Source organism: Dendronephthya gigantea, unplaced genomic scaffold, assembly GCF_004324835.1.
Source record: "Dendronephthya gigantea isolate DGI-Jeju-01 unplaced genomic scaffold, DenGig_1.0 000019F, whole genome shotgun sequence".
In the NCBI taxonomy this organism is placed as follows: domain Eukaryota; kingdom Metazoa; phylum Cnidaria; class Anthozoa; order Malacalcyonacea; family Nephtheidae; genus Dendronephthya; species Dendronephthya gigantea.
The window spans coordinates 112,738-127,181 of NW_021163029.1; the positions used below are offsets into that span (position 1 = coordinate 112,738).

At 37.3% G+C, this 14,444-nt stretch overlaps 1 protein-coding gene across 1 annotated transcript in view; it reads left to right on the top strand.

Moving 5' to 3' along the window:
- The window catches only part of LOC114521014, a 44,053-nt gene that overhangs the window by 24,770 nt on the left and 4,839 nt on the right, over window positions 1-14,444 (top strand). Inside the window, exons 3-7 of the mRNA XM_028541404.1 lie at window positions 10,828-10,886; window positions 12,029-12,480; window positions 12,609-13,698; window positions 13,926-13,986; window positions 14,245-14,377. Coding sequence (XP_028397205.1) covers window positions 10,828-10,886; window positions 12,029-12,480; window positions 12,609-13,698; window positions 13,926-13,986; window positions 14,245-14,377 — 1,795 coding nt within the window. The remainder of the gene's footprint in view (window positions 1-10,827; window positions 10,887-12,028; window positions 12,481-12,608; window positions 13,699-13,925; window positions 13,987-14,244; window positions 14,378-14,444) is intronic.

Genomic DNA, 14,444 nt, shown 5'->3' on the forward strand with positions numbered 1-14,444 from the left:
TCAGCATTTTGACATAACTCATAAGGATAAGTTATAGTCCTTTATACAAGGCAGAGAGGATCAGATCTCTTATACAGATAATGTTTCTTTTATGTTGTTCTTCATGCACATTATAGTATATGTGTTAAGACTAAAATTATTTCTGTAGCGGATTTTTGACTACATGAATAAATTACCTACTTCCAATAATACTATCAGAATAAGCTATTGGTATATTCTCCACTGGTATTCTCAAATTATAAGGTCTCCGAAAAACACGCAAAACCTACGCGAATATACCGGTCACGTGATTGATATTCAGGTATTTATGTATATGTATGCACACGACAACCTTTTCGGCAACGACTGTATATAAACGCAAGTTACATCGTTTGATAATGCTAGAATATGGTCTACACCGTCTCAAAATTTTCCATCGGATTGAGTAGGGTACATTTAAATCCTTAAAGCGACTTTACACTTTTTACTACCACATTTAACCATCCCTTTAACTGAAAATTCAACTCTTTGCAATTTAGCCCTAACCAGATGATCTTTAAGGCTTTTAGATCTTTGAAAACATACCATAGGTTGTTCAGGCATAACGCTCAAAAACTGCCCAGACAAACCTACAATATTTTGCAATAAAAATACCATAAAATTCACGCAAAGCCCGGTGAACTCTCTTATCACTTATTATATCCCATGTGTACTTAATATCTTCATGAAAGAATTCAAACGGAGAAGGAAATTATCAAGTACCAAATTTTAATTCACTTTGGGTGCTTGTTTTGATAACCCTGGGAAACGTATTTTCAAATCCCAGAAGCGTAATTAGTTGCACTGTCATTGAAATTCTAAAGTTCATACAAATTATGGTATTTGCAGTTTTTTTGATACACCCTGTACAGGATGTCTCAGGACAACGAATCATATCGGCTTTCAACTTCAACATAGTCTTCATCTTTGTTCCCGTCAATTTGTTTGATCGGTTGTTGTTTTGGTGTGAAAAAGCAATCGTTGCAGCACGATACGCAAGCATGTTCAATCCAGCCGTCAGTTTCCTCGTCTAGTTCTGGCACAGAACACTCTGAATGGTTATAAACTACGTAACTTAACGCATAACTTAAGCTTCGTTAAGTCCACGAAGCAACAATGGCTGGATCATAATGGATAATGTGGTACAAAAAACAGATGTATGCATTTTATACGAGTCAATTTTATTAGCCGTCTAAACTAGTGTCGCGCTTATGTCGAATTATGTGACAGGGGCCGGTTGTATCAAGCCCGTTTAGCTTAAACGGTGGATAAGTCCAAAATAGAAAGCAAGTCTATCGTTTTATTCAACAAGCGAACTAAATGTTTTTGACTATAATACAAAGATACTGTTACAACTACATATTCAGTGTATAATATTCAAGTTGACTCATTTAAGAGAGATGTAAGAGTGTTATTTAATTTTGACTTATCCGATGTTTAAGCTAAACGGGCTTGATACAACCGGCCCCAGAGCTTGTTGCAAAATTCAACAGCGTCGAATTTAATGTGCCGCGTCGAATAAAAACAGTTTAGACGTCGCATTTCAGTCGAAAAAAAGGCGTCGCACTTCAGTGCATTAAATGCGACGAGTTAAATTTGACTAAAATGCGACGTCTAATCTAGGCCTAAAGCGCAATAGATAAGCACCTCTGGGAATTGAAAAGCTTAATCCTTCATTTAAAATGCCAAAAGTCATTTTAGCTGAACTATGGTGCAAACCCGCGAACAATATTAATATTCTTGCATATTTGAGTGGTTGCGTTTTTTTTGAGACACCTGTATACATTCATACGGTTTAAGTGTTTTCAAAACAACATAATTCTTTTCTGAGCAACCGCGACTTCTTTGCACTTGATGACTTGTTGACAGTTTTATTCAATGTTTTATTTTCTGTATACTTACCTGCGATTAGAGCAAGTATACAGGGTGTCCCAAAAAAACCCGAAAACTATTGAAATCACTCATTGTTAAAATTTGAATGCCGTGTTCACGAATTTCAGCCCGTGGGGATTTAATGCAACTTATAAAATGCTAAATGCTTTGTGTTGCTAGAGAAAGGGGACATGTCGAAGGTCATGCTCCTTTAGATGCATATTTAAATAATGTTATCCATATTTGTAAATTGTAAATATTGTTAGTAAATATCATTTTTGCGAACAAGCAAATTTACTGCATCATATGCAAGCATAAAAATGAGTATGGTAAACATTTATACACCTGTGGGTCCCAACAGAGTGCTTAGGCATTCAAACTCTAACGATTGCATTGTTATGGGTGATTTCAATAGTTTTCGTTTTTTTGGGACACCCTGTAGAAATACCGGAAGAAAACTACATAATATTAAACGAGAGGTAAACCCTTTGTTGCAATCATTCGCCTTAATTGTTAATTGAGGGTTTCAACAAAATTGGTAGCCCTTGCAGCCTTAAAATTATACTCTTTTCTTCGTTTCCTAACATTACAACTTGACGAGGAGGCATTGTCCGTAACAAAGTCAAAGCTGTTTGCAGAATATTTTAAAAGCATTTACATAGCAAGCAAAGGGCTATACACATGCAACTCTCAAGAGTGCATTGCTTAAAATATACTGCAATTGATATCATCATGGTAATTGACACGCTAATTGTTCATGCATGATCAACTTTTCCGTAAACAAGTCGTCTGGGTTTGAAGTTTTATTTGTTCCTTGTCATGAATTGTTTTTGCTAATCGGCTTGGAACGGAATAAAATTATCACATTCGTCTAAGTGCTTGTCGAAAATTCATATTTAAGGTCTCATCCAGTAGCCACGCGAGTTTAAACGAATGCAGACAACTGAGTCGCTCGGTTGATGAGGCTACTCGTTCGTTCTCGTTGAATTGTGCATGTTCACTTATTCGACGAAAAGAAAGCAATTCTCAAGGAACTCGATAGGCAAATCATTGATATATGCGAAATTACCGACATTGATAGGGAAATTGAAGAAGCTGACGATATTTTGTCTCGAATTATGGACATGCAACAACAATTCCCGAAACTCCGACCGTGACGGCACCGCTTCCCCCGTCGTCGAATAGTCCTACCACTCTGAATACGATGCCACTAATTCAGCTCGAAAACGAAGGTGCTGGTTCAAGTTCAAATGAATTCGTACGAGTACGACCCATTCCCCATCGATCAATAACTCTACAATACCTGTAGTACAGCAACAACGTTTTTCCAAATTGCCAAAATTGGTTCTGCCCAAATTTAAGAGAGATATTACCCAATTCTGATCTTTCTGGGACAGCTTCGAGGGTGCTGTGCATAAGAACCCTGTCTTATCCGTTATCGATAAGTTTAACTACTTAAGATCACTGTTAGAGGGCCGTGCGTTTCGTGCCGTACAGGGCCTTCCTATTACCAAAGGAAACTATCAATCCACCGTTGACATTTTGCAGCAACGTTTTGGAAAATCCCAAGCTATTATTTCAGCTCATATGGAGGAGCTTATAAAATCCCCAGCTTGTACTGTGGACAAACCCGCTCAAATGCGATATATTTACGATAAAGCCAGTGTCCATGTTCGAGGTCTAGAAGTTGCCCAATGGTATAATGGCTAAGTTGCTCAATGATATTAGAATACAGATTGCACGACATACAACACAGGACATATGGAAGATTGACGCCATACTAGATATCATCTTGAAGGAAGTTGAAGCCCGTGAAATTAGTGACAGCGTTAAGGTGGGTGATCCTGATCACCGTAGGCCTAGAATACTATCCGCACAAGCGTTGGCTGCTCAAGGATTCCCTGGGAAATCCATCGTGTGGGTGTATTGCAAGGAACATCAACTCAGCCTCCTGTGATAGAAACGAATGTGAATGCAAGGAAGGAGATGTTAAAGAGTGATCGTAAATGTTTTGTTTGCTTGGGAAAAAACAACTGCAGCAACAAATGCGATCCGAATCGAAAGTGTAGAAGATGTGGTGGGGTCATCACCAATCCATTTGTCAAAGGTTTAATCCACCTGATCCCTCAAATCCGAACAAGAGTCCAATCAAGCCTGATGATAAACCTCCATCTAACGAAGGCAATGCGGCAACCGATCGTGATTCTCGAGCCTCAACTGCGACCGCTGTTGACCAACCCCAAGTCACCACCACCGCCACCAAGAGTCACCATCAAATTCTTTACAGACCGCAGTCACCTATGCTAAATCGTTTGATGGTCCCAATGAAATTCCTGTACGTGTTCCATTAGACAACGGAAGTCAAAGGTCGTATGTTACCACTTCTTTGAAACGAAGACTGGGTCCAGTAACAATAAAAACGAAGAAAATCAACTTGAATACCTTTGGTGATGACAAATACCGGGTGTCCCAGAAAAAAGTACTCCGGTTTGATTCATAATAGCTTCTAAACTAGCTAAGCTATTAGGCTGAAATAACTTTCCCTAGATAGAGGAAAGACTAACTTAGATTTTGATATATTACAGTTGTATTTTACTTCAAAATTTACGGAGATATCAATGTTTAAAAATTGGTAGCATATTTCTGGATGTGTCTAAATTATGCAAAAAACGCCGTATCAAATATTAATAAAGCTTTTCTCAACTGAAACATGCACTATTAGCAGTAAATAAATGACACTTGACAAATTGTTTATTATGAAGTATTATTTAATGAAGAAAATAATCGAGCCTTTTTGCAATTACACATATAACAGTATCAGCGCTATCGAAAAATGTTGGATGTCCCTGGGGAGTTGCATGTTGTGCCTTATGAGTTATGGAATTATGGTTTGAATGTGTTTTATTTTGAGTTTATCCTGAATATGCCAAGATTAAGTAAAGATCAAAGAGTATGGGTGTGTTTATTTACTGCTAATAGTGCATGTTTCAGTTGAGAAAAGCTTGATTAATATTTGATACGGCGTTTTTTGCATAATTTAGACACATCCAGAAATATGCTACCAATTTTGAACATTGATATCTCCGTAAATTTTTAAGTAAAATACAACTGTAATATATCAAGATCTAAGTTAGTCTTCCCTCTATCTAGTTAAATTTATTTTAGTTTAATAGCTTAGCTAGTTTAGAAGCTATTATGAATCAAACCGGAGTATTTTTTCTGGGACACCCAGTATACTAAAGAACGCTGTGAAATGGTCCAGTTACAAATAATCCTCAGAAGTGGTTCGCGGTGAAAGTGGACCTATCGCAATTAATAGTGATTTCGGATGGGTGGTTTGCGGTAGAAGCACCAGTTTGTTACGTTAAGCTGCTCGGAATCAACTGGAACTTTGAAACCGATGAATTTTGTTACAATCTTCAAGAGATGGTTGAATATGCCCTGTCTCTCCCCTCTACGAAACGCTCTGTTCTGAAGCTTTCGGCGAAGGTGTTCGATCCTATTGGGTTAGTTACCTCATTCACTGTTAACATGAAGATCCTCTTCCAGAGTCTATGCACCAAGAAGGTCAACTGGGATGACGATTTAGAAGGGAAGATATTGACCAGGTGGAAACAACTTGTGGATGAACTTTATATCTTAAAGGATATCCGAGTACCTCGATATTATTTCCAGTGTGATGACCAACTTACTCGAACTTACCAACTTCACGGATTCTGCGATGCATCCGATCTTGCCTTAGCAGCCGTAGTGTACCTCCGAACTGAACATAGTAATGGCAAGATGGACGTAAATCTGGTCGCGTCAAAGTCACGTGTTGCACCAATTAAGAAACAAATGAACCCCGTCTCGAGTTGTTAAGCGCAACAATTCTCGCAAGATTAATAAGATCAATTGTTCGTGTTCTAACTTCAATCTAGCCTTGATCTAGAAGTCATACTGTGGACTGACTCTTTCACGGCTCTTTGTTGCATACGTAATCATCGCGTCTGGAAGACCTATGTTCAAAATCGCGTGAAGGAAATTAGAGCCATTACTGCTGAATATGAATGGAGACATTGTTCTGGAGAGTTCAACCCAGCGGACTTACCCTCTCGAGGATGTACGGGAAGCTAATTAGTTAGTTCTGAATCTTGGTGGAATGGACCTCAATTCTTAGCCAGCTCTCGTGATCGATGGCCACCAGAATTGCAACCAACGAGCATAGATTGTGATCAAGCCAATCTCGAATCTATGAAGAATCCTCCCTTGATAATCCGCTCATTGTCTGGCATTTCACCTGCCCGTAACAATGTTATACAAATTGAGGAAATAATGGACATCCTACGATACAGTAAAAAGATAAGGTTATTGCAAGTAACTGCCAGTCATTCGGGTTTAGAGAGTAATCAGCAAAAAAGCCATCAAGCATCATACATCATCTTTCGAATTGAGTGCAGTCGAGATCCATGAAGCTGAACAAATATGGATACGTCGTATTCAGTCATCCGAGTTTAAGGAAGAGATCGATTGTATTTGTAGTGGTTGTAGCCAATGTTTATTGACGATGACCAAATTTTGCGCTGCAAAGGTCGAATCTGCGAATCTTTGGTGCCAGAACCTGCCAAGCAACCGATTCTGCTCTCCCCGAAGCATCCTTTTAATAAGCTAAACGGGCTTGATACAACCGACCCCAAAGGCCGGTTGTTCGAAAGATGGATAACTTATCCAACGGATAAGTCCTATCTAACGGATAAATTTGCTACCCAGTGGATAGTTATCTATTGGATAAAAACGCGTTGCACGAAGCGTGAATAGTGGAGTGGATAGCTATCCAATAGATAAGTTAAAACTTACCAGGAGAAAACAAGATTATCCTGAAATTTCGAACCACAACGTCAACTGTTGAATTCAACTGTTGCTAAGCATTTATAACATTGAATTCATAATCATTACAAATTCTCGAGTAGTTACTGAATGGAAAAGACGTGAACAAATAATTGCTCGAACTTCACATAATAGTGATTTTATTTTAAACACATTGCAATTTTATTCCTTGACCTTGCGACGCTTTGCCTTTCGGTTGCATAACAAATTTAGGAACACTATTTTAATGTTTTGATTGGCTAATTCCCGGCTAATCTAAGCATAGAACAAAATTCGTGGCCTTGTTGTCTATACTTGTCTATTGCGTGAATGAAATTACTTAGATATTAGCAAGTTTCCTTGGAATAGGTTGAATCTTTCTATGCATATATTCGCGTTTATAAACTGATTATAAGCGTATATAGTAAATTTACCGCCTGTTATAAATGTGAGGATGTCCAAAAATTCGCCACTCGGAACGGAATGTGTAGGTAACGTAAAACGCTGCTGCGACAAATAATTTTATATCAACATCGGCTGGGGATTGCACTTCGAAAATATTTTTAATAGTGAGTACAATTATGATGTACATTAATTTGTATATACATATTAGTTTGTAGTAACAGGAATATTGCATTTTTGTCCTTTTTTATCTAAATGTTTACAGTGTTATCTTGTATTCTTGAGTTTATCCTCTTGGCTTTAAACTACCTCCGGACCTTGGATAAATTTATCCAGTAGATAGCGATTTTTATCCGCTGGATAAAGTTATCCAAGCTTCGTGCAACCCAAATCACACGCTGGATAAAACTTATGCGTTGGATAGCGAGTTATCCGTTGGATAGCGACTTATCCACCTTTCGAACAACCGACCCCAGGGGCCGGTTGTTCGAAAGATGGATAACTTATCCAACGGATAAGTCCTATCCAACGGATAAATCTGCTATCCAGTGGATAGTTATCCATTGAATAAAAATGCGTTGCACGAAGCGTGGATAGTGAAGTGGATAGCTATCCAATAGATAAGTTAAAATTTGCCGGAAGTAAACAGGATTATCCTGAAATTTCGTACCACAACGTCAGCTGTTGCTAAGCATTTACAACATTGAATTCATAATCATTACGAATTCTCGAGTATAGTTACTGAATGGAAAAGACTTGAACAAGTGATTTGCTCGAACTTTGCACTTCACATCATAGTGATTTTATTAATTAAACACATTGCAATTTTATTCCTAGCGACTTATCCGTTGGATAGCGACTTATCCACCTTTCGAACAACCGGCCCCAGATGTTTTAATCGTCCTATTAATTCGCGCACGTGGCACGCGATATTTTTTACAGAGATAAACGAACAAAATTAATGCAGTTCTTGTGTCAATTCGCTTGTGCAAAAATACTTATTCGCCTAAAAACAATTATTCGCCTTAAGCTCGGTGATTAGCGGGGAATATTCACCGAGACGAAGTCGAGGGAAGTATTCCCCGCCGAATAATTGTTAAATATTGGTTTGGTTCGTTTAACTGAGGCGAAAAATTGTTAAATATTGGTTTAAAACCTTGAAATTCAGCTACTACAATGTGTAATGCGAAATTGCCGCGTGGCTATTTCGCGAGAAAATATCTCATTTTATTTGGCCCATATTTTTCGTAAGTGTATACGCGTGAATTATTAGAGCTTCGTCGCGTCCGACCATATATCAGACTTAAAATTTTTAATTAAGAATTAAAAAATAGGTACGCAATGCGTACATGTGGGTAGCCTGTAAAACATTATTAATGCGATAAAGCTGCTATAGTGGCAAGTAAATATCAACTGATGCAATAAAATATTATTTTCTAGTCTTATGTTCTAATGCCATAGACAACGGAATAAACGCCCTATAATTAGCTGGTTCAATACAGTTATAACGAAGTCGATTTATTATGCAATCTATATATTATAATATTTTATTGTATTAAATACATTTTAGGACAGATATACAAAACATATATAAAAGCATTTTTACAAGAGATAGAAAATGAAATTTTTGCATTGCATTATAATTTATAAAACAGGGCAACTTGTTACTACCATTTGCCGAATTATAATTTATAAAACAGGGCAACTTGTTACTACCATTTGCAATAAGGTAATGTATTTGGTTTAATAGTTGCATGTCCACAAGCAAGAAAGACAGGTGAAATATTGAATTATAATTTATAAAGCAAGGCAACTTGTTACTACCATTTACCAAATTATCATTTATAAAACAGGGCAACTTGTTACTACCATGTGCAATAAGGTAATGTATTTGGTTTAAGGTGGCTCGATACAGTTTCTCGAATTTTTTTTTGGCTCATTTTAAACAGGAATATTAAGCACCTAAATATTTCACTATAAGGCTAAAAGTTAATATACTTTGCAGGAAACATATATAGGGCGGAAATATTCTCAGAACCTTTGCCGGGCACACGTTACTATGGAAACAGAGACGTTTCAAAATGGCCGCCAAACAAGGTTTTATCGTGTTTATATCACAAACGAGTTCGGTGACCCCCAATGTTTTTTGCATTAAACGTTTACGCTATAGATTATTTATCTGTGAAAAAGTTTTTAAAAAATTCTAACATGGGGGAATTTTTTAATAAGTAAAAATATCGTTTTTGTAAATAGAAAAAATTCCTCATGTTAGAATTTTTTTTAAAGTTTTTCACAGATAAATAATCTATAGCGTAAACGTTTAATGAAAAAAAAACTGGGGGTCACCGAACTCGTTTGTGATATAAACATGATTAAACCCTGTTTGGCGGCCATTTTGAAACGTCTCTGTTGCCATGGTAACGGGTGCCAGGCAAAGGTTCTGAGAATATTTCCGCTCTAGATATGTTTCCTGCAAAGTATATTAACTTTTAGCCGTATAGTGAAATATTTTTGGTGCTTAATATCCCTGTTTAAAATGTGCATCTAAAAATTTCGGAAAATTGTATCGAGCCACCTTAATAGCTGCATGTCCACAAGCAAGAAATTGACAGGTGAAATATCGCATTATAATTTATAAAACAGGGCAACTTGTTACTATTTATTTTCTATTAGTGTAACTTTGTAGTTGTAGATTCAACGCTCACCGATCACCGCTTTTGCGTCTTTAAAGTACTCAACTTCGCTTTAAAATTTGACAAACGTATTAACGTAACTTCGGTTGCTTCCGTCCTTCGAAAACAACGAAATTTTCCGGAAGTAGAACGTACCGTTCGTCATCTTTCGTATATCCGACGATTGCCGAAGATTGCCACACACACACACACAGATCCGGACACTTTTTCGACTACATAGTGGTTAGCCGCGCATGCGCAGGCTACCCACAAAAACGAGTCGCGTGCCTTTATGGTGTAATAATGCACGATGGGGGAATGTTGGGAGAATACGAGAGAAGCTTGTAAAACACGAGGCGTAGCCGAGTGTTTTACAAGCTTCTCGAGTATTCTTCCAACATTTCCCCGAGTGCATTATTACACCATAAAGGCACGCGACGAGCTTTTTTAATTCTTTTATAATATAAGAAGAAATTATAGGGCAACAACAAAGTTTATTTATTTGATCAATAATGAAATTCTCCTTACATGTTATTTAAGATGTTGCTTAGCAACAAAAACTTCAAGGCCAGAAGCGTGCATTATGGCCTCACAATGCACGCGCGGTAGCCAATCAAATTGCTCGTTATATCATACTTATATTATAAGGATTTTTCAGTCACAAGGACACACTTTAGAATCGCTTAGGAAGTGAATATGTGGGACGCAGATTTGAGAACTGTTGTTATGCCTGGTCTTTATTTATGCTCAAAGCTGGATTCTCAACCAGGACGCTCGTGAAAAAAAATTTTAGGTTTCGGGACCGAGTCGTTGTTGTTTGTGATTGGAAAAGGCGTATTATTATTTCACGTATAGAGCCCGAAATTTCGAAGAAGAATTTTTAAAATTCAGTCTCAGAAACCAAATTCTGGCGAGCAATATAATATTATTCTTTAATATCAGGAGCCCCTTTAAGGAATTACTTAAAAAATCGCTTCTATTGTAAAAGCAACACCTAAATTTTTTATTTAAATTTTAGGAGGAATTTGGAGGAAAGATCCCGTGGAACAACTGACACAAGCTCCCAAAGTGCAGAAGGTGAAATTTCTTTAATGATTTTTTTATCTTCGGAATTTGACATAATTATTTACAGTTTATTGCAATTTAATAACGTAGATAGGTCAAAAATGAAATATATAAATATAAGTAAACCCGATACATGATTTCAAAGAGTTTAGAACATTGAAAATGTTTAAATACATAGTGCTAACAGCAAGCAATAATTTATGGTATTTTTCTACACATCATGTTTGGGGTTTGTTATTTTTCTTAAACTACATTTTCCTCCTTGCGTAAAGGAGGCTTTGAAGCACAGATTGAAATTTCTCAAACTGCGGTTGTCTTCCGTACTATGATCTGTATATTTTCATACTTGTACCAAATTTTACTTTTGCACGTACGTTCTCAATACACAGTGGTGTGGTTTTAAGTGCAACTGATGAAGGCCCGGGGTAACGGTGTGAAAGCTTTACAATATGAAATAACGAGTGCGTACCTACATGCTAATTTATTTGTATTGTGATATCACCTTGCCTAATTACAAGAGTATTAAGTTATTCTGAGTAAAAAAGGAGTTCTATGATTGTGCAATTACCATCGTAACGAGCATTGGACACACCCAATGATGTAAATTGGATGACGGAATTTCTTAAAAAGACAATTAAACCAATTTTTACAATGTAATGATGGAATTGCTTTAATTGGCTCTAAATATATTGCCCATGCAGGCTCTGAACTAGAAGGCAAACTATTAATGTGAAACGCCTACGTGCTATGGCCTATCTCACAAAAATTTTAGATATTTTACTTACGCTTAACGAAAAAAAACATTTTAGTTAATCGAAAAGACAAAGGGGTTAATGAAGGTTTTGCAAATGTTCATAAACTATCGAGAACCATACAATAGAACAATGAAACAATAGAGTAGGCCAATCGTACACTTTTGTTTGCTTAGGGTAAAACCCTAATTCGTAAAACGTTTTGTTAAATTCTCCCGTTCTTTATATATTTCGAAGAGAAAAAAACCACCCAGGATCGATTAGGGAGACCTTTTAGATTGTATCCTTCAATTTTTTTCAAAACAGTATAACTCATAATTTTGTGGTAGTGTATCCATAATCACAGTAGTTGTTTAAAGTATAGAATAATACATTGCTAAATTTATTTATTTACTGGAATAGGTCGTTGAGAATGCCGCGGAAAAGGAAGTCATAAAGCAATTCAACAATCTGGCTGGTGTGAGATCAAAGGATATTTTTTCTGAAATAAACTTCTTGAAGAAAGTCATCAGTTATTGGTCATATCTTGATCTGTCCTTTCATAAACCGCTTGTTGAAAAATGGCGAGTGCTAGAATCCATGAATAAAGATCTAGAGAACGAATCTCTCATGTGTGTCTTTTTCGAACTGGCGAATTTTTCCAATGGTTTTGCCAATGCTGCATCTCACATGACCGGGTACTTGGTTAGCGAAATTCTAAAAATGGGCAAGGAGAATGGCGCTAAAACAGAAAAAACAATGGGAGAGCTAGTCACCTCATTAGAGTATGAAATCTACAAGAAATATCGTGTTCTATTGGAAGAATGTCTTTGCAGCTCTTGTACTTCAGTGATACATTTTGATGATAATGTGAAGTAAATATATTATGAATATAATATATTCCCAGACGCAAAATCAATACTGGTGGTAGCTAAATTAGGAAAAAAAATATTGCAATGTATATTAGGGTATAAACCTCATTTTTTTGCTTTTCCAATTTCAGCAGCGAAAGTACATCCAAAATTGAGAAACGTCCAATGCACTGCGAAACTGTAGATATCTGGGCCGAAAGATTGATGAAGATTTCTAAAAAACTCTCTGCAAAGACCCTTAAAAAGTGCGAATCATTTTTTTCCGCAACACCGAAAATGTCGCCGCCAACAATTTCCCTGGCAAGACCAAAAGACGTTCAAACCTGCACACCACGATTTATGAATATTTTGCCTTCTGACTATGAGGACTACCCATGCACATGGCTCACTAGTCGTTCCCCAAAAACTCTTCAGGCAGAACTTGTTGAGGTACCACGTCAAAATGTCGCCTTATCGGCGGGAGATGCCGGTCATCTGATCATCTCATCAGCGATGAACCCAGAATTTAACAGACATATAACTAATCCAAATGCAATACATGATACCATTCAGTTCAAAACCAAGGCAAATGCCTCTCCAAATGTCGACACGGCCTTTCGATTATATGGCAAACATGGGAACGGATTCATGATACGACCAGTGAAGACAATACATTCAGGTGTTGATAGCCTCCGTTTTGCCCGCCGTGTAATAACCGAGGCTCAACACGTATTTTTTCACATGCCTAGAGACAACGTAGGCGAGGTAACTGTTAAGAAGGACGAGTATGGCTGTCTTTTGCTGGACATTTATGTTCAGAGAGATGAAGGTGCTGAAATTCGTTTGCTAGCTGAGGTCTTAGCTGCAGAAGGTCTTACCGTACCAGTTGTGGAAGAAGGCGTCGACGAAGGAATATTTAAATCTATGATAGATGCAAAACGCAGACATGCCGGTCTTTTTGAGTTACCAGCTGAGACACGGAAATTTCCATTCAGACCTTGGGACATACAACAGGGAGAAAATCCATTAAAAAATCAAGAAATGACTGAAGAAAATTTTTTAATGTTCCGAACAGTAGATTCAATGTACGCCACCGAAGCTCTTCTTTACGCTGCTCCATCGACATTAAATGACTCTGGCATTGGTTTATTCCTACATCCTAGATTAAGAAAGATATCCGCAGGATCTTATTTGTGCACATATGCTACATCATGGTCTCATATCAACCGTCTGAGGAAGATGGTAAGTTCATTAGCGGCCGCAGAAGATCGTTAAGTGGGGGGGGGGAATTCATATATTCATGTTAACAGACCGTAAAAACAATTAATTTAAAAAAAAAACACTAAAAATCCTGAAAATGAATGTTGAATATTTGCGTCTCCCGTCTCGATTTTTTAACTTTTCAATGAGTGGAAAAAATATATTTATGGCGGAAAATCTAAAAACATGTCTTACTGCACTTTTTCTAGGGTAGCTGCCCCCCGCCAGCCACCCTATACCACGCTCCCTTCGCTCTGTACGTCCCTGTTGGTATTTTAGAGTTAACTAAGATTTAACTACGCAAATTGTAGCGTTTTACAACCGGTCCTTGAAATCTATATAAAATCTATGAATATGCCTTTATTCTTGAAGAAGAGGCATGCCCTGGGACGAAGTATTTGAATAATAAACCTTTTTAAACCTTAAAATTTAGTTCTTGATTTGCATATATTGGATATGCCAAAATAGAAAAAGTTGAGACACTTGGGAATGCTTCACATTCTTCGCATAGTTTTTTTTATTTTATAGGTTCCTATGTCCTAGAAGTTGCCGTCAACGGCCACACACGATTTTACGACGCTACGAGTTATGACGGTGCAAACATTGGCCGGTTTGCCAATGAAAATGGTGTGCTGGAAGCTCTCAAAGACGTCAAAAGGAGGTCGGACAAGAAAAAGTTCACCAACTTCCATGAATCAGAGTGGAAAAAAGTGAACGATGATTTGGCA